The following is a 22,654-nucleotide window of genomic DNA, read 5'->3' as shown; positions in this document are numbered from 1 at the left end:
TGATGTATGCTTATATTGCAGTTTATCTAAAGTAAGTTAGCTCATCTGGGAGCATACCAGCTAATAAGATTTTTCCTGAACACAGATTGTTTTTAATTAAGAAAATTGAACTTAAACTATCTTTCAAGTTGTATAGAGCCACTGAGCTCGTTGTAAAGTAAGCAGTGTATTCACCTGGTGTGGCATCATGATAATGGAAGATGCTTTTATAGTGCTATAGGTAAGTCCTCTGTTGTCATTTTCTCTGATGATAACATTGTGCTGGTAAGAAAAACACATCAGCAACTTCAAAGCTAAATTAACTGTGTTTCTTTGTGTTTAGCATAGCAGGTCAAGCTATTTCACTCACTGAAGCGACTTACTCCCACCAGTTTTACAGGGTCATCCTCTTTCTGATGGTTATTTTGGCTGCCTCCTGAGAACTGGGAAGGAGGCGGCTCAGGCAGGTCTCTGATTAGACCTGTTTGTTTTGTACAGATGGTGCAAATGTGCAAAAATTGTTGTATTTCTCTTGCGACTGTTTGCTCCAAGTACAGATCCTTCTTAACCCCACTGTCTTGCCCAGGTGCCTGGGATACTCTGAGTGCAGGTTTTTCTTGTCACTTGGTCTTAGGGGAGTGGGTTAAACAGGAAATCCGGGAGCTGTATCCCATTGCCTGACCTTGTTTCTTAGCAAAGCATCAAGCTAGGCTGTTAGTTCTCCATGTGAATCTTGCTCCAGAAAGATGGACACTATGAGGAATGCTGTTTGGACAAGAAATGTGGAGAACTGGGAGGTCAGAGACCTTTCTGTATATTCAAGAACCAACAGAAACAATGTGGAGGGTACACGCTTCTTTCCAGGCTCCTCCAGCTCAGCAGTGGGTGAGAACAGAGAGGGCCCTCACAGCTCCAGCAGAGTGCTGTAGGAGGAGAGAACCATATTGGTGGTTATATACCTCAATATTTTCTTTTCAGAGCAAATCATAGCTCTTTTGAAAGGAAATGAACAATGTGTTCTCCTCCATGCTGGAATTCCCTACCATTAGCAAGGGGAACTTGCTGCTTAACAATATTGATATGAAGTGGCCATTCAAGAGAAAACAGGATGATGAATCCTGAGCTGGATTTTTGAGAACTCTGGGCTTTTTCTCCCTTCTCTCAGGGTTCCAACACTGTCTCACTTGTTCTCTGAGAATGATGTAGTAGTTGTTTCAGACCTGATACTCCTTTAGAGTGTACAGCAGGATGGATAAAGGAGATGACAGGGGGATGGTGGAAGGATAAGATCAAAAGATGTGTCTGGAAGGAGGCTGGAATAGAAAGATGAGAGGATTAAACAGTGGTGAAAAGTTTTTGGCCATGGCAGGGAGCAGAAGGAGAGGGAGCTGCGTATGCTTCTGCCATGACTGCCTTTCAGCAAAAGCAGATGAGAAGCAGCCACAGCACTGAGAATCAGGGTACTTGGAGAGAACTAGGAGGAGCTTCTTGACTTCCTTTCTGTGGAGGTCAGTTCACTTTCTAGGAATTCTCTTGAGCTCTATTTCACCTGCTCCAGCCACCGGCTCGGGTTTATCACTGCTCTGGTTTGGGTGGCCTCCTGGCCATGGAGGAGGAGAGCTTTTCCACTCCACTGTTGACCTGCCTGCTGTGGCTGTGCTGGAACCTGGGACAGTTCATTTATTTGGGAGTTATTTACCTCTAGTTGCAAAAAGCTTCCCAGCCAACATTTCCTGTGCTCTGTGACATCCTCACGCACAGCTGCCAGTCAGAATGGTGATTTAAAACTTTTCCACAGCTGTGTTTCCAGGAACAAGTATTTCCTGAGCATAGCTGGGAAAAGGTGTGTTTCTGTTCCATCATGGAAGAGCTGGTTGGCCTGACCACCATGGTGGTTGAGGTGCTTCTTCAGGAATGAGCCTTCATCTTTCCAATCATCACAGAACTCTTTCTGGTTGTCTAACTGGTGATAAGGAACAGACAGTGATGATCTGCTGGACTTGATAGTTGTAGAAATGTGGGTGATGTGAAGATCAGTTGCATCCTTGGCTGCAGTAACTGCAAGATGGAGAAGTTCAGGATATGTGTCAGAGGAGTTGCATGAGATCAGTACTGACTAATATCTTGATGAAATGACGTGAGTGATGTAGCAGAGTGCACATTCAGTGAGCTTGAAGATGACAGAAAATTTGGAGGAGCAGGTTGTAACACTGCCCAGTGATGCTGTTGTTCAGAGACCTCAGGAGGCTGGAGGAACAGGCTGACAGGAACCTAAGAAAGGTGAGCAAGGGGAAATACACAGCCCTGCCCCTGGACTGTTGATGGCCCAGAGACTGGGAAGTAGCTTTGCAGAGAAGGACGTGGGGCTCCTGGTTGAGAGCAAGTTGAACATGAGGCGGCAGTACAGAAGGCTCCCAGCATCCAGGGCTGCCTCTGGAAGAGCACTGGCAGCAGGTCAATGCCAACAAGGAGAGGATCCTTCCTTTCCTTTCCACTTGTCACATCTGGAGTGCCCTGTGTGCAGCTTCCCAGTATGAGAAACTTGACATTCAAAACCTGACGAGACAACCTGCTTTACTTGACCTTTCTTGAGATGGGCATTGGACCAGACAACCTCCAGAGGTGCCTTCCAGCTTCAACCATCCTGTGACTCTGCAGGATTTGTTTTCCACCTGTAAAGTGGGCTGGCATTTATTTTGGGCAGAAACAAGCCATTGAAATCTATTTAAAACTAATTTAACTTAAGATAGTGCCTGATCTTATGCTCCTGGTAAAGGTTTAGCCAACAGAGGCAAGTCATTTCCATAGATTTGTATGTAGAGTTAGATAGAGACAAGTTCTAGACCTGCTGGCAGCACAGATACTGCAGATAGTTTAGCAAGGAGGAAAATACCACCAAGGGGAGGTGAGGGTGGATATCCGTGAGCACAGGCACAGACTGTGAGCCTGTGGTGAGTGATGAGCAGAGTCTCATGAGGTCAGCTCTGTACTGAGTGACCTTTACTGTGGACTTCCACGTGTAAGTAGTTGTGATAGCAGTGAAAAGATGCCTTCATGAGCATTTAGGTGATACAGGAGACTAAGTCCATTCAGTTTTGCAACAGGACATAGAATCTCTGAATCCCATTTGGAATCTGGGTGCATCTTCTAAGCTTGAGTGTTTTTGAAAACCTGTGAAGAGTCATCAGTCCTCTGAACTTTACTATAAAACTACTTCATGGATTTTATACTATGCTGTTGGACATTGTATTGACTTGTTCTGCACACACCAGATTTTTCAGCAACAGATGAGAAAAAAAAATTACTAAGTAGGTCTCCATTTGGATTTTCCAATTACAGAAATTTTACATAAATATGTGGCTAAATTTTAGGCTGTATATATTTTTTGGACAACTGTATTTAAATTTTATTTGAAATGTATTTGTATATTTTAACCTTAGTGCAATACAGCACTGTCTTGCATATTCAGAGGCTTTCACCCTCCAACTCAAATGTTTAGAGCATTTAAATGTTTTGGGGTGGTATGTGTGGCTGGGGAAGCTCTGTTTGGTACTGACTTCAGATATCTTCAGATGTTGGCAAAGCTCCCTGCTGTAGAGGCTTGCAGATCCCTGAAACTGCTTTGTCATGTATTTATGACTAACGGTGAAGCAGTAACTATTTAAAAAGTGGAGATGGTTCTGTGAGAGTCACTGTTGCAACTCCTGTCTCAGGGAGAGCTCAGCACAGAATGGAGCTTTGGTACCTCCAAGGCAGGTGCAGCTGGAACTGTGAAGAAGCTCTTTGGAGAGGCTGCAGAGCAGCCACTGAACTGCCACTTACAACTGATTGCAAGTGTCTTATTGCAAGTGCTCTTGGTTTCTGCACTGCCAAAAAAACCAAAACCAGAGGAGCCCAAATTCAAGCAGAATTAAGGGCTCAGACACTTTACTGCCGTGAGGAGACCCTTACATCAGTCCTTGTTGGCTGTGTCTTCATCCCTACACAGCATTGCCTGGGTCACTTTCCAGTGCCCTTATGGAGTAGGACATCCAGGACCACACTGCATCAAAGAGACGAGGGTCCCAGGCCCGTGGGACTGAAGAGGGATGTGTGCCTGTGGAGGTGAAGGTACCCCTACTTGACATTGCTCCCAGCTTCTGCACCAGACAGGGCTCCTCATCCCTTCTTCTTCCTGTCAAGAGGAGTCCTGACCCTTCTTTCCTCCTTCATTCCGTCTTGCACCGCTGGGATCCAATCCAGCCTTTTCCCTGTGTGGGAGTGGGGCAGGATGGAGCTACGTGTGCTCAGCTCCTGCACACATGGCAGTGCCAGGGGTCCAGCAGAGTAAAAGCACATTGAAGAGCCCATGCTGGAGGAGATAGGGCAGCCCACAAGGGACAGTGGGTGCTGTCCTGATCTTCTCTGTGCTTTCTCCTGCCTTGCCAGGTGCCTGCAGACTTCCCTGATGATTTGTTGGTCCAAGGCCGATCAGAGCATGGCACCAGAGGACCCAGAAGGAGCACAAAGCACCCACCTCACCACTGATTATCAGACTCTTGGTGCTCTCACCTCTCCTGGCAGCATTCAGATAAGGAGCCAATGTTATCAGAGTGATTTTGTTGGCCATTTTCTGTAAATTCTCTACAAAAAGTCTACAGTCAGTATCCTTTCACTCAGGCACTGCCTGTTTTACCTACTCTGGGGCTGGCAGCCTCTGGCCCTTTCCATGACAATGGCTAAAGGCTGTGCAGACTTTTGGGACTAAAAGCATCCCCAGGAGCTAACCTGCTGTGCAGAAGGAGAGCAAAGCATTTGCTTCTGGCTTTATGGGCAAGAGGATGTTGGGATGGCCTCAGGCTGTGTCTGTGTGCTAACCTGGGTGCCTTTTTCCCACAGGCAATGATCTCTTCCTGGTTGCAGTCCACGAGCTGGGGCACGCCCTGGGTCTGGAACACTCCAATGATCCCAGTGCTATTATGGCTCCTTTCTACCAGTACATGGAAACACACAACTTCAAACTGCCCCAGGATGACCTCCAAGGAATTCAGAAAATCTATGGTGAGCAACTCTACCTATTTTTTTACTTACACCAAGTTTGAGCCTGAGGACTATTTTACAATTAGCACCTGCATGCCTGCAGATGTTGGGCTGCATTTCCTGTCAGAGCTGAGTGGGGGACTGTTTAAAGCCCTTGATCTAGGACTAAGTACCAGATGACTGCAAAAGTAAGGATAACCAAACCTCTGTGATGCCACTGCTGCTCCATCCCTCACTGTGTCCCCAAATCAAGGAGTAAAAGAAAACAGTCTTTGCTGTACCCAAGATTTGTCCATTAGGAGCAACCAGTGCAAATAATGGAAAAGAATGCAAAGAGCCTGGAACGTTAAGGAAAGGTAAAAAGTATTAATACGCTAATTTTTTTTCTCATTATATATAAGGTAAGCAAAAGAAAGTTTGGATCTGCTTAGGGAACACTTTGTTTTTTTTAATCTCCAGCTGAACATGTTGTACAGTATGTGCCATGAAGATATTGGGCAAATAGGAAAATAGGAAAAAGGGGAAGAGAGATTATGGAAGAAAATCAAGGGACTGCAGATGTTGTGCTGCCCTGTGATGGGATCATGGATACCAGGGTGTGAGGACAGGAACTTGCAGAATTAATGGCTGAAGGAAACTCTGAGAGCAAAGAGAAATCCAGGTTTTAGGAGCTCGGGGGAGACTGAGACTAACGGTCACAGTCTGTGGCAACCTGTGATAAATAGATTTCATCAAACATCCCTGATTTCACTTTTTGTGGAAAGTACAAGTTTGACAGAGAAGTTACTGAATAAATGCAGCACAGAGCAGTTGTACTATGTAACTGTGCAGCTGGAGTCAAATATTAGCTCCCAGAAGCAGTAGAGCAGATACAGAATGAATTAAAGGTGAAAAAGATACTTGTAAGGCAGTTATCAGTGGGAAAGCTGGTGTTTCTCAGAGCTTGCTGCAGGAATTGGTGTCGGGCTGACACTTCTCAATGTTTGCATCAGTGATCTGCCAGTGAGTTTGAAATTGCTGCTAATAAAATGTGTGCCAAGATCTGTAAGATTCTAAAGCAGTGTAGCAGGACTTTAGAGGTCTAAACGATCTCTTAACTCTTTGAGTCAGATTTGGTGTTTGTTTTCTGTGACTAGATTGAGATTCATTTGCTTAATGCAGATGCCTGGAAAAAGTCTCTTTCTGGGATAATTTCTCTGACTTGTGAGGGCAGTGGAGAAAACCAGGCATTTGTAGAATGCAGTCCAGCCTCAGCGTGAGGAAGATATCCAAGTCAAGTCCAACATGTAAAATAAGATGGCTTAAAGTACACCCAGGGGAACTGTCTTGTCTCATTGGTGCATCTTCTCTTTGATCGTTTTCAGGGTGAAGTTGCATGTTAATTGTCCTATGGTATTGTTTAATTATGAATACTTTAACACAGTACGTGTTCTGGTTCTCAGGATAGTGGAGACTCTGGAGGGTTTTGAAATAAAGTGCTGGGGTAGTCAGTGTTAAACTTTAACTAAGTAATAGACCTAAGTGTTAATTTTTGAAGGCTGTCAAAATGCCATTATGCTGTTTCTATTTTGAAATATTGATTTAGTTCCTGTGAATTTTGATTAAACAGAAAGAAAAAAACATAATTTATTACAGACAGTGGAAGTACAATCAAGAAAAAATTCTCTGTTTTCAGACAGGTTTTTGGAAAGGGAGCAAATAAGGAACTGAAAGCTTTCCTGCTTCACTTTTGGGATTCAAGCCAAGATCAGCAGGGGTTGAGCTGGGACCAGCACTCCCCAGAATGGGGCTCTGAGCCTTTTGAGCTGGAGTGGGCTGGGGATGGTGTTAGGAGTTGTAGAGATAACTCATCCTGTGGGGAGAAGGAGCAGCTTCTGCCACAGGAGCTTTTCTTCCCCAGGCAGAGATTTCAACCCTTGGTACAGAGTTACAGTCCGAAAAACAAAGTTGAATTTAAAATTAGGTTTTACACTCCTGCTTCACAAAGAAATTTTGGCAAATGCAGGTGATGTTTCTCCCTGGAATTAATGTTGAAAGAACAGAACGCTTCATCTGATCTTAAAATTGAGAAGGGTCTGCTGAAATACCCTTCTTGTAGCTTTAGCAGGAACATTCAACTAATGTATTTTATTCCCACAGTGCCACTCTGCTTTGTTGAGTTTTGGGAATGCCAGAGGCCCATCTACCAGAGAGCCTCTCCAAAAACCAAAATCTCCTGCTTTCTTGCTGCTTTGACATTCTCTACAGTGCATCAGGATGTGTTCAATATGTATTATTTAGTAACCTACTCTACAAAGTCAGACACAGCGCCACTGTCTTGCCTGTAGTGTGCTTTTTAAAAAATAGTTATAATCAAAACTTCCAGTTTTTCATTCCACTGAAGTTGCTAGAACAAGGAACAGAGGCTCTGCTAAAGCTGAAGTCCATTTTGTTTCCTTTTGAGAATGATGCATTTCAAATGTGATTTATATTGTATCTGTGTTTATCCATTAGAAAAGAAATGTGTCCAGATCTGTCATATAATGATTTGTTGAATTTTTAATTTATTTTCTGCTGAATTTATTTCAAAACTCACCCAAAGAGACAGTAGGTGATGTGAACTCTTGTTTGTGCTCCATTCTGATTAGTGTAAGGTCAATATTTAAAGTGTTACTTCCATTCTGAGCTATTGAGGGCAAGGCCAGCAGCTCCCTGTGTGACAGGGCTGTAACACAAGTCACCGAATTCCCATCTCCTGAGAGCTGCTTCCTATAGCATATTGCTTGACAAAACAAGGAAGTGGTGGGGCTCTACTTTGTATGTGCTTTTCAGAAGGATATCTCCCTCTGTACTTATGTGCCTGTGCCACAGGTGATGTGTCCAGGAAGGAATTAAACTGGAAGTGATACCAATTTCCACGTCCCTTTGATATCCTGTTGAGTTGCCTCTTAACTTTGCTAGTGTTGAAGCCAGGGCTGCAGGGAGCTGTACTGCAGGTAGAGAGAGGAGAGATGCTCAGCTGTGGGTGTGTCACAGAGCCTGAACTGGCCACTCTGCAGCACTGGTCACCTTGTCCTGACAGGAGGGTGGAGACAGGTGGAGGTCAGGGTTTCCCCAGGTAAAACCTGACCGGACAAAAGGAAACAGCGTCAAGTTGTGTCAGGGGAGTTTCAGGCTAGGTATTAGGGAAAATTTCTTCACTAAGAGGGTGAACAGGCTTTGGAACATATGCCCAGGGCAGTGGTGGAACCATCCCTGGTGATACTCAAAAAATGTGTGGATGTGGCACTTGGTGGTATGGTTTAGTGGTGGGCTTGGCAGTGCTGGGTCTTAATCATCTCAGACTTGATCATCTCAGAGGGCTTTTCTAATTGGAATGACTCTGTGATTCCATGATTGTTCACATCCTGCTCTCTGTACTGCAGTGGGTGATGAAGCAGCCTCTCATGGGGAGTGACTTGTGTGACTGTCTGTGGAGCAGAGGGCTTGACATGATGTACAGGGAAAACTCATGTCCCCAGAGCTGGTTAACCAGGCCATTACCTTCAAGGGCCCTTCAAAGCCTAGGGTCACAAAGGGGAGGTCTCCTAATCATTCAAAGGTAGACCAGCTCATTAACCCTGGAGACAACCTCAGAGATCTGGGTCATCCCAAATCTCACTGAGGAAGTCTCAGCCTCACACGTTGTCTGTGCAGTTCAAGAGAAGACATCCCAGTCAGAGCACATGCTGCACCCATGAGGGCTGAGGTCCAGACTGGGCATGAAACCACTCCAGCCCTGGCTGAGGAACTGGACAACACCAGCTCTGACATCCAGGAACAGGGGATCAGCAGGGCACAGTGTCCATGATCAACCAGGACCTTCCACAAGCCTCACCCCTTCAGTGCAGCATGCATGGGTTCCATAAACTCCCTCCCCTTTTCCCAGTGGCAGCCATAGAGATTCTTGTAACCTACAGACCCTTCTGATCATCACAAATCCTTGTAAACTGCATCTGTGTGTGGGGTGGCTTGTGAGGGAACAGCAGAAAGACCTGGTGGAGAATTTCCATGTAATGACACTGCATTGGGAGTGAGACCATCAGAGCAAGCCTTGCTGTCATGTGGGACCTGCAAATGTTCTCTGAAAATGTCCTTTTGGACATGGGGAGGAAATAGAGTAATGTCCAAGACCTCACCTGTAAAAGCTGCAAGATTTGAGACTTGTGGATTCGTGCCCCATGGTACTGTGCCCGTAGGAGGAGAGGGGACAGAAAATTATTGGAAATCAGGAATCTGGAGGGATGTGCCCTGCTGCCACATCTCTGGAATGTTGCAGAGATACCAGACACCCTCTCTGTGTTGCATCACTTCATTTGCACCTTTCCTCCTGTCCACAGACTCTGTTGGACCCAGCAGGAAACACCAGACTCCACCTCTGGTGCATCCACAGAGCCCCACCTGCCATATGCCAGATCTTCATTCCCAGTCCTCTGAAACACAGCCTGGTTCCCAGTGCTGTCCTTGGGCTCCACCTGACACCTGGAGGACTCTTCCAAAGGAGAGGCTGAGAGGGAGCCCATCTCTCTTGGGAGGTTCTCAGCTGATGGAAAATCATTGGTGTGTGTTATGACTGGGCAGGAAATACTTTTCTCATCCTACAGATTCTTCTGAGTGTAGAAAAATGTTCGCATTTGCTGTGGAGCAGATGTCAGGCTTGTGAAAGTTTTTCCAGAAGGAAACTGGAGCATCTTACAGAGCCCTGACCTCTCATTTGCCTGCCTAAACCTGGGAATTTTTGACCCAATTTTCTGGCACCCAAAGCAGAGAATCCAAGTACAAGGTGAACCACCTTGTTCCAGAGCCCAGGAGAGCATTCATTTGGCTTAGAGCAAGGATGTCTGTTGTGAGCACTTGTCTCCCAGGTGAATGCTCTATCACCTGGGGGGCAGTTGTCATTCAGAGGAGAATGTCTGTGTGAGAAGGGCTCAAGAAACCCTTCCTGCCACCCAGTAACGATCACAGGGGCTTTACTGTCCACCCATTGGTGGGTGCTGGGGCTTGTTTTGCACTGTGGCAAGGACCCAGGCTAACCGGGACATCTTAACTCACTTCAGCCCTGAAGGCTGAGCCCCAAAGTGCAAAATGCTCTGTGAGTGAGTTTGTCAAATGAGGAAGGGAAAGGAGTCCTTCCTGCAGGAGGTTTTGTGGACAGTCTCTGGCCCCTGAGGTAGCTTGTTACCAGTTGTGTCATGTAGTGTGAACAGGGGCTGCTCTGCATTGCCCTGGAGCCAGCAGAGCAGCCAGGTGAGTTTCCCTTGCTCTCCCTGGCTTCCATGGATCATAGGCTTTGATTGGAAGAAGGCTTATGAGCCTTGCCTGTATACCTGGATAGCTGGTTCAGTGTTGCAGAAACATGCTGGCAGCTCAGCTTTTTCAACCCAAAACCCTGCTTTGAGTTATTCAAACCATAACTGTAGTCTTGAGGATAATTTTCTTCTTGGAGTGAATATTGAGAAGATAAGGACAGGCCTTTGTTTGCAGGTGGATGTTTCTCTCCCCTGAGCTGACAAATCCTCCTTTGTGCTGTCAGGCTGGGACAGGCTGAGCCAGGAAGGTGCTGAGCTCCAGGCAGGTGCTGTGCAGTAGTGGGAACACTCTGTCAATAGCCAGGAGGACAGTATAATTATATTTTGTCCTCAACTATCGACACAGTGGCTCCTAAATGCCTCCTCTCTGTGTTATCTTCACAGGTCACCTTGGTATTCAGATGTTCTGCGGCAGAGGAAGCATGAAGGGAGGAGGCTAAGTGCCAGTGGTGGAAGTCACACTCTAAAGGTGATCTGCTGTGACCCAAAAGCTTTCTGACATTCTTTGCCTTGCTTCTGATAGAGAGAAAGAAACTATTCTTCTCCACACAGTGTCTGTTAAGTCCCAGCAAGTTGCCTCCAGAACACAGAGTTTCCAGCTCCAGATTTCTTTCCTGCTTCCTGTGTGGAAGTGGCTGCAGGATCAGTCCCATAGGTGGACTTGGCTCTGGTGCTGGGATCATACATGATAACTAGGTGACTGGGTTGCAGACCCATGCAATAACCTCTCTCACTTACATTTCTCTAATTAGATATTTTTCCTCTGTCTGATTCTCTGAAGTTGCTTGGAAGTGTAGTGGCAGAGAATGTGGTTTGTTTGCACTGCTGCCTGGTCACACTGGTGGATGTGATCAGCCTCTGTATTAAATACCACAGTGCCAGCATGTCTTAAGTGACTCTTTGTTCACACACTCATCTTTGCTGCTGGTAAACCTGTTCCATCCTGCCTTGAGCTGTTTTTAGAGGCAGGTTACTGTGATGGGAGTCTGGAAATAGGAATGACTGGTGAGCTTTCCTAATGGGTGGTGTCTGCTCATTCTGTTTTTGTGCCAAGTTGGGCTCTGCCAGTGCCTTAGGTCCTATGAAGGAGCATCTTTCTGCACTAATGGACAGGCTGTGCTTCTGCTTCCCATCCCCATAACTGTACACCAAATTCTGCCTGAGTAGCACTTGGACCTGAGGATTTCCGTGTTTTCAGTGTGCTCCTCTGCTCTTCCTCTGCTCTTCGCCTGTGCACAGCTGTAAGATCACCTCCCACCTTAAGCCACACTCAGGGACTAAGTGGAGGCAGCAACTAAAAATGAAAAGGCAGTCTGTGCAAGTATGGGAGGAGACAAAGCTTCAACCAGAATAAATTAGAAGCCTGGGTTATAGAAACAAAAAAATGAGTGAAAGGTAGCAAGGAAACATCCATCAGGTACTGGCAATTGATGGAGAGACGGGAAGACTGAGTCATGATCAGAATTTGATTTTACTCAGGTTTTCCAACGGCTTATATACCATTTCAGGAAGGTTAATAATTTCTACTACAATAATTAGGTTAGAAGATCATACAAACAGCTAATGCATTTTACAACATCTTTCTGGTAGGAGGTTGATTGAATCTCTCCTCTTCCCTAGGTTATCATAGCTAGGTTATCAAACTAGCTATGCTAATTAAATCTGTCTTACTCTCTGTCTTGTGTATTCCCACAATCAGGCATGCAGGGAAGAACAGTAAGAGGAATATTTGAAGTGAAATGACAAAGTCTGCATCCAAGCAGCTTGCAGACCACCTGCAGCATGTGTGGGAAGCCTTGCCAGGCCTGGTTTGGCTGTGGCCAGCAGCATGTACAGGGCCAGCCTCCCTTGTTGGGCCTGACTTGAGAGCTCTCTCCACTGATCTAGCAAATGTTTTCCCTGAAGCAAATCCCTGGTTCATCTGAGTCCTTGCTGCTTGGCATCATCTTGACCACGGTGTGTATAACTCCTTCTGCTGTGCCAGTTCTGTGGGGCTGCTTCAGTGGCATTTTAGCCATGTCAAACCTTTACATTGCTGCCCTGGGTTGCAGATGCTGTTTGAACTTTCTTCTTCTCCGTAGATGACAGTGACAGGCCATGGGCACTGGAGGTGAATAGGGGAGCTGTACAGGACTTGCCTGTGCAGGGCAGGGCAGGCTGTGACTGTGTACACAAGTGGTCCTCACTTGTGCAAAGGCAGTGAATTAGTAACTCCAGTCATGGAAGTATTAAATTTCCATCCTATAAGCATAACAATACAGTCACTATTCTGCACCTCATGGTCAGATTTTCTGTGCATCAGATTCTCTGGTGGATCTTTGTCAGACACATTGGTCTTTTTTTTATTTAGGTGCTACTCCTGTCTCACCCTTTTTTTCTGTTAAAAGAGAGGGATAGGGAATTAACATCATGTCCTCATCCTACTGCTCATGATCATCTCTGGCTTGGTCAGTTCATGGCAGCATTTGCTCCTTGAAAAGGAAGGGAGGGAAACAGCAAACTACACCTCCCTTGTATTTCTGCAGCGGTGGGCTATAGCTGACCTTAGTGCCAGGCTGTTGGCAGGGGAATCCTATCAGTTAGGTCATTAGAGGTTTTCCAGTGTTATTTACCAGCCACATCCACTCAAAGCCATGAGGAAGGCAGCACAGGAGGGAAGGGGTCATGCTGCTGTTTAATGAGTGTCTGCAGTGCTCAGTAAATCACTGATTATTGTCCCCTTGCTTAGATCCCAGTCAAGACTTCTCTTTCTTAATGCAAGCATTTCCATCTTCACTGGGCAGAACGTGAATTGTTGGTTTTCAGACTTCATTTACTTGGGTTCTGTCACTGGCACCAAGTGCCATTTCTGACATCCAAAACTGGTTGTGAACTTTCTGCTCCTGCAGGAGCTGAACACTGCTGCCTCCACCTAGAGAACAAACCAGAACCTTGGTCTGTCTGGGGCCCCTTTCTCCACTGCCAGCCCTTCCTGTGCACGTCCCACTGTACCAAGTCCTGCCTCCAGGAGCTTTCCAGCCTGTGTCAGACATCCAGCTAACCTCTGCCCTTGGAGAGGTGCCTTTGCTTCACACCACAGAAAGGTCCACAGAAAGGTGAACAGTCAGTGGCTGCTAGCAGGAGCAGCAGCAGCAGCAGATGTGGACATCCAGCCCCACGTAGGGATGGTGTGAAACAAGTAAGATCCTGAGGACTGAGACACCCACGTTGTAGATATTCTGAGGAAGGAGGTGGTTTTGTGGGTCAGCTCTTGCCATGCCCCGTGGTGCCTGTTTGCAGCTGCAGCATCCTGGATGCACTCCAGAAATGCATCTTTAAGTTTAGCTTGGTCCAAAAAGGATGTATTTAATGAACTTGAGTGTGACTAGACGCACAGCAACTGCAGAGGACTGGGCATGTCTCCAAAAGCACCTCCTGAGCTGCTCTGCAGCACTGCTGTGGATGTGCCCACTCTGCCTGGCCCAGCCCTGCTGCTCCTGTCACAGGCACTGTCTGGAGACCTCAGCTGCAACCCATTTGGGGAAAATCCACAGGTCTCTGCCAGTAGCAGTGTCAGAGCTTGGAAATTTTATGATCAGCTAAAATACTGGGCGCTGCCCCAGTAAGATTGGAGGGAAGGAGAAATACAAAGTATCAGTATAGTATTTGTATCCATTTCATGTGGACAGCTTTCCAAGGGTAATCATTATCGGAGAATACTCATAAAGTATTTCTGTAAGCAATATTTGATGTCTTTCATTAAAGCTCTAGAATAAAGTAAATAAAAATAGTTGCTAATAACTGCACATGGCACAAAGTATCACATTATAAGTAAGAACAAGTTGCCCTGAAGAAAGAGGTGTAAGTCTCAAGATCTGAAAATCAAAAGCCATTGCAACAACAGACCAAAGAAACTGCTCTATTTAGTTCATTAAGGAGAATTTTAAAAGCATTCCCATTAAGATCTATAAATGATGAAATGTTAAGACACTAGACATAAGAAAGAAAACATTGAATTTAAAACTGCACAGACTCAGGCAATGGGTAAGGCAGACTTCAGCTGTGACAGTACTCAATCATTAAAGCAGTTTACTGTGCATTATAGAGGATTTTCAATGGTTGAAATCTGTATCTGCCCTGGAAACACTTTGCTCATTACAGGACTTGCTGGTGGAGGTTTCTGGCCTGGTACTGCAGGAAGTTGGAGTTTACCATCCAAGTGGTACTTTCTGAACACTATATCCATGAAACCTGCACACAGGATTCTTACTGTTACATGCTTATTAACAATTATTGAGGTGGCTTTCTCTGATAGCTTGTTTGTCATTAGTTGTGAGGATATTCCTAATCTGGTCACCCTTCCAGGACATGTTAAGCACTCATTCATTTTAGGAGTCCTTTGAAAATGGAACATTTAAGAGTTAAGCTGCCATGGAGACTAATGCACCAAACCATTATTTCAGATTGCACAGTTCAAAATGTTTATGTGCCAAAGCCCTCTTCCAACTCCACCGATGTGAGGCCTCGATGGGTACCTCAATCCTTCCTCATAAATCCCTTCCCACCCTGGCTATGGGCAGGTGCCCAGCTCTGGGGGGCTCTTCTAGGCTGTGAGGATGACCCTCATCCAGGGCCAGTGTTCACCTCCAGCTAGGGTGCAGCATCTTGGCCCCAAACTGTGACACTGAAACAGCACCCATGACTGCAGCCCCCATTCTGCCCACAGGTAGAGGTTTATCCTGCAGGCTCAGATTGAAACTGAAACCATGATCTCTGCAAATAAACTATCTTCACATCTCAAGCCCACCAAAATCCCTTGCTCTAGTGGCCTTCTCTTTATTGCCATTAACTTGTGGCCTTCTCTGAGAAGCAACAAGAAATGTGACTCTCTGAGTGAGATTTGCTCCAGATTTACAACTAACAGTTAATGAAAACATCCTTTGGCAAGAGGCAGTTTAGGACCTCTGCTCCAGTCTAACTCACCTGTGTTTTTATTTCTCTGTACATTCCTGTGGCCTTGTCAGATCACAGAGCTGAGTTGGGGAAGGATGGAAAGGGAGAGCTGTGCTGGGAGGGCATCACTTGAGTGGGATAAGGTCCCTCATCACAGGTGTTTGCCAGGGAAAGCACAGATTGGACAGTGATGTGTAATAAACTACTCCCTGCACTTCCCCTTACAATGTAGCATTGGTTTTCACACCCTAACTTTTTCTTCCCTGGTTTTGTTTTGGTTTCCAGAGTTTTTTGTTCCTTTTTTTATGGTCTGTTAAACATTTCTATTCAAGGGTTACAGCCTTTCATTTCAGTTGGGAAAGTGACTGGCCTGACTCCTCCTTCCTTTTAGCTCCTGCCTCCTTGGAAAGACCTACAAAAACATTCTGGCTCTTCTTCAGTTCCTATCACTCATTTGTTTTGGGATAGTTTTCACATGTGGATGCATCTTGATCTGCTCCCCATTTCTAGGGAATGAGCTCTGCATCAGAAATACGTAAATCCCTGGCAGAGCTGTCCATCCAGCCTGGAGCCTTTTGAAGTTTACAGGAAAAAAAAGGCATGTCCATTTTGCTAAATATATTCCTTTTCACTTCTAGGTCCTCCTATAGAGCCCCTGGAGCCAACCAGGCCTTTACCAACTCTTCCTGTTCGCAGAATTCACTCCACTTCAGAAAGAAAACACGAGAGACAGCCACGACCTCCCAATCCTCCTCTGGGTGATAGACCAGCTCTCCCTGGCTCCAAACCGAATATCTGTGATGGCAACTTTAACACTGTGGCTCTCTTTAGAGGAGAAATGTTTGTTTTCAAGGTACTAAGAATTCCCACTTACTCATGAGTTTTCCCTTCATTTTACTGTTGGAAAAGGTCAATAGAAGTATTTGGTAGTGAGATTTGAAATGTCTGTGAAAAGAGCTCTGTTCTTCCGAGGGTGATGACTGAGCAATATTGGAAGGAAGTGCGAGCAGATTGGCTCTGTAATGTTTGGAAACAGTGCCTGATGGGGTTTACAAAATGCCCAGACATCCTGTGCTCCAAGATGTGAACTGAGTGAATTGGCAGAGAATTAAGACGCCACAAAGCCTGAGAGGAGCCACCTTAAAGACAGGAAGCAATATCAGTACCATGGGTAACCATAGAATCTTAGAGTGGGTTGGGTTGAGAGGGACCTTAAAGACCACCTTGTTCCACCCCCTGCCATTGACAGGGACACCTTCTGCTAGACCAAGCCCCATCCAACCTGGCCTGAAACACTTTCAGGGATGGGGCAGCCACAGCTTCTCTGGGAGCAAACCTCATTGTCTCAGAGGTGACATGCATGGAACTGGGGCTTCGGGAGCACTCAGCCTACCTGGGGAGTTTGAGTCAACCTTTGTTGTAAACTACAGCCCTTTGCTCAATAACCAATTAGAGTACCTTGAATGTGGACATCCATGATCCCATTCCCAAAATACCAGTAACTTTCACTCAGCCCAATGGGTGTGAAGTGGGGAAAGGGTCATATTGAAGGTTATTAAATGGACAAACCAAATCAGTTGCAGAAGATTTCTGAAATGAAACTAGTTGAAGATTGGGACGATATCTGGGACAAATCTCAAAAGTTCTGTCCTGCTCAGGCTCATCCCTGAGCATCCACTGCAGCTTTAACTAATGATCAAATATGTAAAGTGATATTTCATAAAACTCCTTTGTGTCTTTAAAACTTATGTGTTTCACATAGTCACATGGGGATGTTCAGGCTGTCTGGCTCTCCTGGGCTCCAAGAGCTGAGCTTCAACCGAACCAGAACAAGCGTGACAACTCAGTGACAAAATATGGAGAGGCCACAGTGCTTACAGCTGTGAACTCACTTCCCCCCTGCTCCTTTTCCTTCTTTCCACCCTTTTTCACAGCACCATCAATCAACATCTTCCCCTTTGGGCTGCCATCTTCCCCCCACAGCACTTCCCACACTAGAGACAGTGTTGGGCTGGGTTGGAGCTGTCACCTGAAGCAGGCCTTGTGTCATGCCCTAATGGTTACGGGGCCTAGGCAAGGATTAGTAGTGCTGGATGCTGGACCCAGCCAGGTCTGACTGCAGGAGGAAAGTACTCAGTCTCAAGAGGCTTCTGGTTTCCTCAGGATCGCTGGTTCTGGCGTCTGCGCAACAACCGGGTGCAGGAAGGGTATCCCATGCAGATTGAGCAGTTCTGGAAGGGGCTCCCTGCAAAGATCGACGCAGCCTATGAGCGCTCTGATGGCAAATTCGTTTTCTTCAAAGGTACAGTACAGTTCAGCACGAGCCAACCACTGCTGCCTCACCTCAGGTTGCTTTTATGGCATGACAATGGTGAAAACAGGTATGCTGCACCCTTGCCCTTTTCCAAAGGGGCACTTCAAGCACCCACTGATCCTTAAAATACAGTTCAGTGTGGGCTAGCATTGCCAGGACAATCTCTGTATAGAGTTAATATCAATTAGGGGACATTGACTTTCATGTGATAACAAGAAACAGCTCCTATTTCTCAGGGAGTGCAAGTGCCCTGCTTACTTTCTTGAACACCTTTTGCCAGGGAATTGAGGCCTCTACAGGTGCAGGGCACTCCTAAACTTCATTTAGGAGACAGTTGTCTCCTAAAGAGACAAAATGACCAACCTTGTGCTTGGGCTCACTTTAGCTCCTTTTATGGTGACAGTGCCTGAACAGGATCCTATAACTTGAGAGCAAGCTGTGAGCAAGGAAGGGTGGCTGGAAAGCATGGCCAGTACAAAACTGCAGTACCTGAAGTTCTGGATTTGTGTCTGTAGCTTCCTCATTTCAGTTTTCTAAACTGTGCTAAAACTTGGGAGGCTCAGGGAAAGGCAACAGAAATGTCTGAAAAGCTTGGGCTGATCAACATTTCAGCCTGAGCAAAGGATGGCAGACAGGGGATGAGACAAGTCATGACTAGTATGAGAAGGTAAATGGGAAAGGGCTGTTCAACAGCTCTCCCAAAACAAGAGCTGAGAAGCAGCAGATAAAATAAGGTCTCAGATTCAAAATGGAGGAGCAGCTTTTTCACAGATTACAGTTAAGCCTGGAAGCCCTCAACATGCTGTGGTTCACTGCAGTTGGTTTAGGTTCATATTGATCCAACTGCTAACAGGACAACCTGTGTTGTTGTTTGTGTCCCCACTCACCTCTAGGAGATAAGTACTGGGTTTTTAAGGAGGTGACGGCAGAGCCAGGCTACCCTCACAGCCTGGTGGAGCTGGGGAGCTGCCTGCCCCGGGAGGGCATCGACACCGCGCTGCGCTGGGAGCCCGTGGGCAAAACCTACTTCTTCAAAGGGGACAGGTACTGGAGGTACAACGAGGACAAGAGAGCAACGGACCCAGGATACCCAAAACCCATCACCGTATGGAGAGGAATCCCTCAGGCTCCTCAGGGGGCTTTCATCAGCAAGGAAGGCTGTATGTGTCTGAAGTCATTGCACCTGTTAGCTTGGGAAGAGCTGGTCTGTGCTGGGAGCTGGGTGGTTGGATGTGGAGTGTTTGTGGTATTTTCTGATCCAGGAATCGAGTCTCAGAAGCCCTAGGGTCACCTGGGCTTTGTGAGCAGCAGCAGTCTGAGATCCTTCCTGACCCTCATCCCAACCCACACACCTCCTCAGCTGCTAAACCACATAGTGACAGTCCAGCTCTGTGGGAATGGGACTTTTTTTAATGCAATTGACCCTACCCAACTCTTCCTGGGCCCTGGTTCTGGGGATGCTGGAACTTACATTTCCTCCTAATTTACCTGTAGTGAACTCTGGCTCGCTGCTAAATGTTCCAACCTGTCTGATGTTAGCAATTAGCCTCCTCTGAGTAGGAGCTTGGAGGTCCAGAGGCTCCTTCCAACACGTTTCTTTCTCTGATTTGAAGATTTCCTCCTTCTCCAGTTAGGGAGAGAACTAACAGAAGGGACTTGTGCCACTGAGGTTGTGTTCAAACCTGGAGCTGTGGTGTAAGAGGATGGCAGTGGGGCTGGGCCAGGCTGGAGGATGGCAGTGAGAGCCAGCCAAGCTAGGGAACAGTGCAGGACACCAACACTTTCACCACAGCTCCCTTCTCTTTCTTTTTTTCTAGTAACTTCAGAGTCATTAGAAAATGGGTCATCTGAGGAGAGGGAGGTGCTTCAAACAACATGCAGTATAAAGCATTACCCTTTTATTAGCAGGACAACACTGCCCCTTAACACAGGCCAAATCTTTGGGATTCTATGGAAAAAGGACTCATCTTACTCAGCATTTGCTCCCTGAGGCTGAATGAACAGAAACCTGGTGTTCTTCCAAACATTGTCTCACCCAGGCACACACTGGCATCCTGCAGGTGATGTTAATCACTTGGTAATGATGAGCACATATTTACAGATGCTTTAGTAAAAAAATAACTCATTGCAGAAAAGGGTTCACTGCAGAACCCTTCCTTTAAAGTTAGTGGGGTTTTCTTTTTTAATTCCCAGCTTGTCTTGGCGAAGGGGAATGGTATTCCATGGGCAATGTTGAATACACTAGCCAGGGTTATGTCTTCTCCTTTAAATCCGAGCTCCAAAAACACCTTCACTTTCCAATGGCTTGGGAATTCTCTGGATAAATGTGTTTTATTGACTTAGGTAATGGCCATCTTCAGGTTGTCCAGGCTCCCTTAATGTCCTCCCACAAGCACAGGTCATTAACTGGAAACAGTGAGGAATATTCTCTGTTTTGTCTCCTAGTTTACACTTACTTTTACAAAGGGAAGGAATACTGGAAGTTCGATAACCAGAGGCTGAGTGTGGAGCCAGGCTACCCCAGGTCGATCCTCAAGGACTGGATGGGCTGTAACCAGAAGGATGTTGAGCGGAGCAAGGACCGGCGCCTCCCGCATGACGACGTGGATATCATGGTGACAATAAATGACATGCCCAGCACTGTCAATGCCATCGCAGTGGTGATCCCCTGCATCCTGTCTCTGTGTATCCTTGTCCTGGTATACACAATCTTCCAGTTTAAAAACAAAGAGGTGCAGCAAAATGTTGTGTACTACAAAAGACCTGTCCAGGAATGGGTATGACACAGCCCGCTGCACATTTCAACTCACTGAGCTAATGAGGACTATGGACACACACAAAAAAGAGGAAAAAATGCATTGAAAAGCCTACCAAACAAAACTACTTCAATGACCTACAAGTTTTGGACACCCTGGGATGGAAATAAGCAGGAAAACTGGAATACAGGAAGGCAGCCTTGCAGTGTGGAGCCTCTTTCCTTTGTACTGCTTTGGTCACCTGCCGGTCGTGGTGCCATCCACCGGCTCGCTCTGCCAGCGCCAGTCTTCGAGACAGGTTTCAACTGATCTGGGAAACTTCCTTCAGTTCCCTGCACCAGTGCTCCCTGTTAAACCCAGCATTCTCCAGTGTAGCTAAACCACCTCTGAACAGAACCATTTTTTTAATAGCTGTCTCATAAATGAATTAAGATCATGAAATCTATGAACAAGAACAATTTCAGTGTCATAAGCAGAAGACATTCTGATGCTGAATCATTCTAAAAAATCTTCTTAGTTTATTAAAAAATCCAGGGATCTGCCTGGATACAATTTTCCAATACCTGCTGGTCAGATGTTTTGTACATTCATAACTAATCAATGCTGCCACTCAGCACAGTGCACGAGGAACCACCAAGCACTCAAAGAGGTACTGGAGTGTGGAGCAGAAGCTCAAGAAGCACCAAACCAGACACTTGGCAAGCCCTAGACTGGGACAATCTGAAGACAAAGTAATCGGGTCTAAAAAAAAAAAAATCATGGTTTTTGTTTTGGGAGCCAATCATGAAAGAAATATTTAAATGTCATTTAAATTGATTTAAGCTCCTGCCAGCAAGAACCCAGGAACCAATGGTTACCAAAATACCAGGAATGTGTATAGACAGACTGCACTCTGCCTGTTAAGATGCTGGGAAAAGATGGGTTGTTGTTCTGTGGCATGTGTAACTAGATTGTGGAATTTGTATGTTGGGTTTCAGGAGAATGGAAATGTTTGTTTGGAGTGAGGTTGTCATTTTATTTTGCTGAAATAATCCAGGTACAGTAAGAATTAGGCCTTTTTATAAAACTAAATCCAACCCCTGTAGATGTTACAAACATTGTATGCCTTCAGGATTTGGGGGTTTGTTTCACTCACTTCTTCACAGGCAAATATTTGGCAAGGACCAAAGGAAGCATGCCACACAGTAGAATGAGTTTACCACGTTTGACAGAGCCATAAAAATCAGGTTAAGGAAAGAAAAATACCTTAACTTTCAGCTAGTGACTTTCCACAGGTCTCTTCCTACAACAGTAGCTTCTGCTTGTCCCTCTTACAGTTGTGAGTGATTCAGGACATTGTGCCCTAACCACAGACTTTTGATTTTCATGTTGATGCTGATATTTTTAACATGTTGAATAAGAGTGGAACAGAGTCTTTTGCAGTGCAGTGTAACGGTGAAGTCCAGCACTGTAGAGAAGTGCCATCCATGTCAGCACAAGAATTACTTTGCCCACTCACCATGGGGAACAGGTGATTAACCTAAACCCTCTGCCTATAACTGAATTTTATTAAGTGCAATGGAAATGCCATGCACAGAATGTCCACTTAGTATAGAAAAAGTACAGCTTTGTAATGTCAGCTCTGAAAAAAAACCCCAAGGACAACAAACATGCTAGAAGTATTCCTAATTACCATGAGGAACAAAGCAGCAGAGAGATCGATAGAATTACAGATTGCTAATTAGTGCTCAAATATTGCTCTGGTGAAGCAGGATAGACACATAGATTCGTCTGGTGAAGCCCACTATGACTGCATTAACATGTGGTCTCAAACTGTATTTTGTCCTTCATAACTGATTTCCATAGCCAAGCTGTTTATTGTGTTTAAACATAAACTATTACCAACATATTACAAAGTAAGTGAGAAGCTCGTAGATGCAAAACTTTGAACTGTAGTGACAAAACGTGCTAACGTCTCATGATGAGTGAAGGAGTGCGAAGGACCAAACAAAATCAGAGCTACTGATCAGACACGCCCCCGCTACTCCGCGTTGCTCTGTGTACCAGAGGTGTGGTGGGACACACCACGGATGCCACAGCCACGTGGCACCTCGGTCTCATCTGTACGCTGCCATCTCGCCGGGACTGCGACAGCCCAAACCTTTGAGCAACTTCCAACAGCCATCATTAAAAACAAAAATTATATAAAAAAAAATTTACAACAGAGAGCAATGTCTGGATTTGTTTGTGTTTTCTCCCCCCCTGCCCCAAAGGCAGGTTTTTGGCCTGCCCAAGGAACAAGCTGTTCATGCGGCGCAGTGCCCGGGTGGACAGGAGGCTGAACCCTG

The 22,654-nt window shown here is 45.8% G+C and overlaps 1 protein-coding gene across 1 annotated transcript; it reads left to right on the top strand.

The window, feature by feature from the left end:
* Positions 1–4,739: 4,739 nt before the first annotated feature.
* MMP24 (matrix metallopeptidase 24) lies at positions 4,740–22,521 on the top strand. The gene is made up of 5 exons (XM_066330463.1): positions 4,740–5,019; positions 15,896–16,110; positions 17,421–17,559; positions 18,465–18,731; positions 20,017–22,521. Exons 1-5 carry the CDS (start codon positions 4,938–4,940, stop codon positions 20,352–20,354), a joined length of 1,041 nt encoding a protein of 346 aa, XP_066186560.1. The 5' UTR covers positions 4,740–4,937; the 3' UTR covers positions 20,355–22,521.
* Positions 22,522–22,654: the final 133 nt, after the last annotated feature.

This window comes from Sylvia atricapilla, chromosome 16 (genome assembly GCF_009819655.1).
Source record: "Sylvia atricapilla isolate bSylAtr1 chromosome 16, bSylAtr1.pri, whole genome shotgun sequence".
Taxonomy (NCBI): domain Eukaryota; kingdom Metazoa; phylum Chordata; class Aves; order Passeriformes; family Sylviidae; genus Sylvia; species Sylvia atricapilla.
Note: the sequence above shows the minus strand (reverse complement) of the source record. Positions and strands in the feature narration are given on the sequence as shown.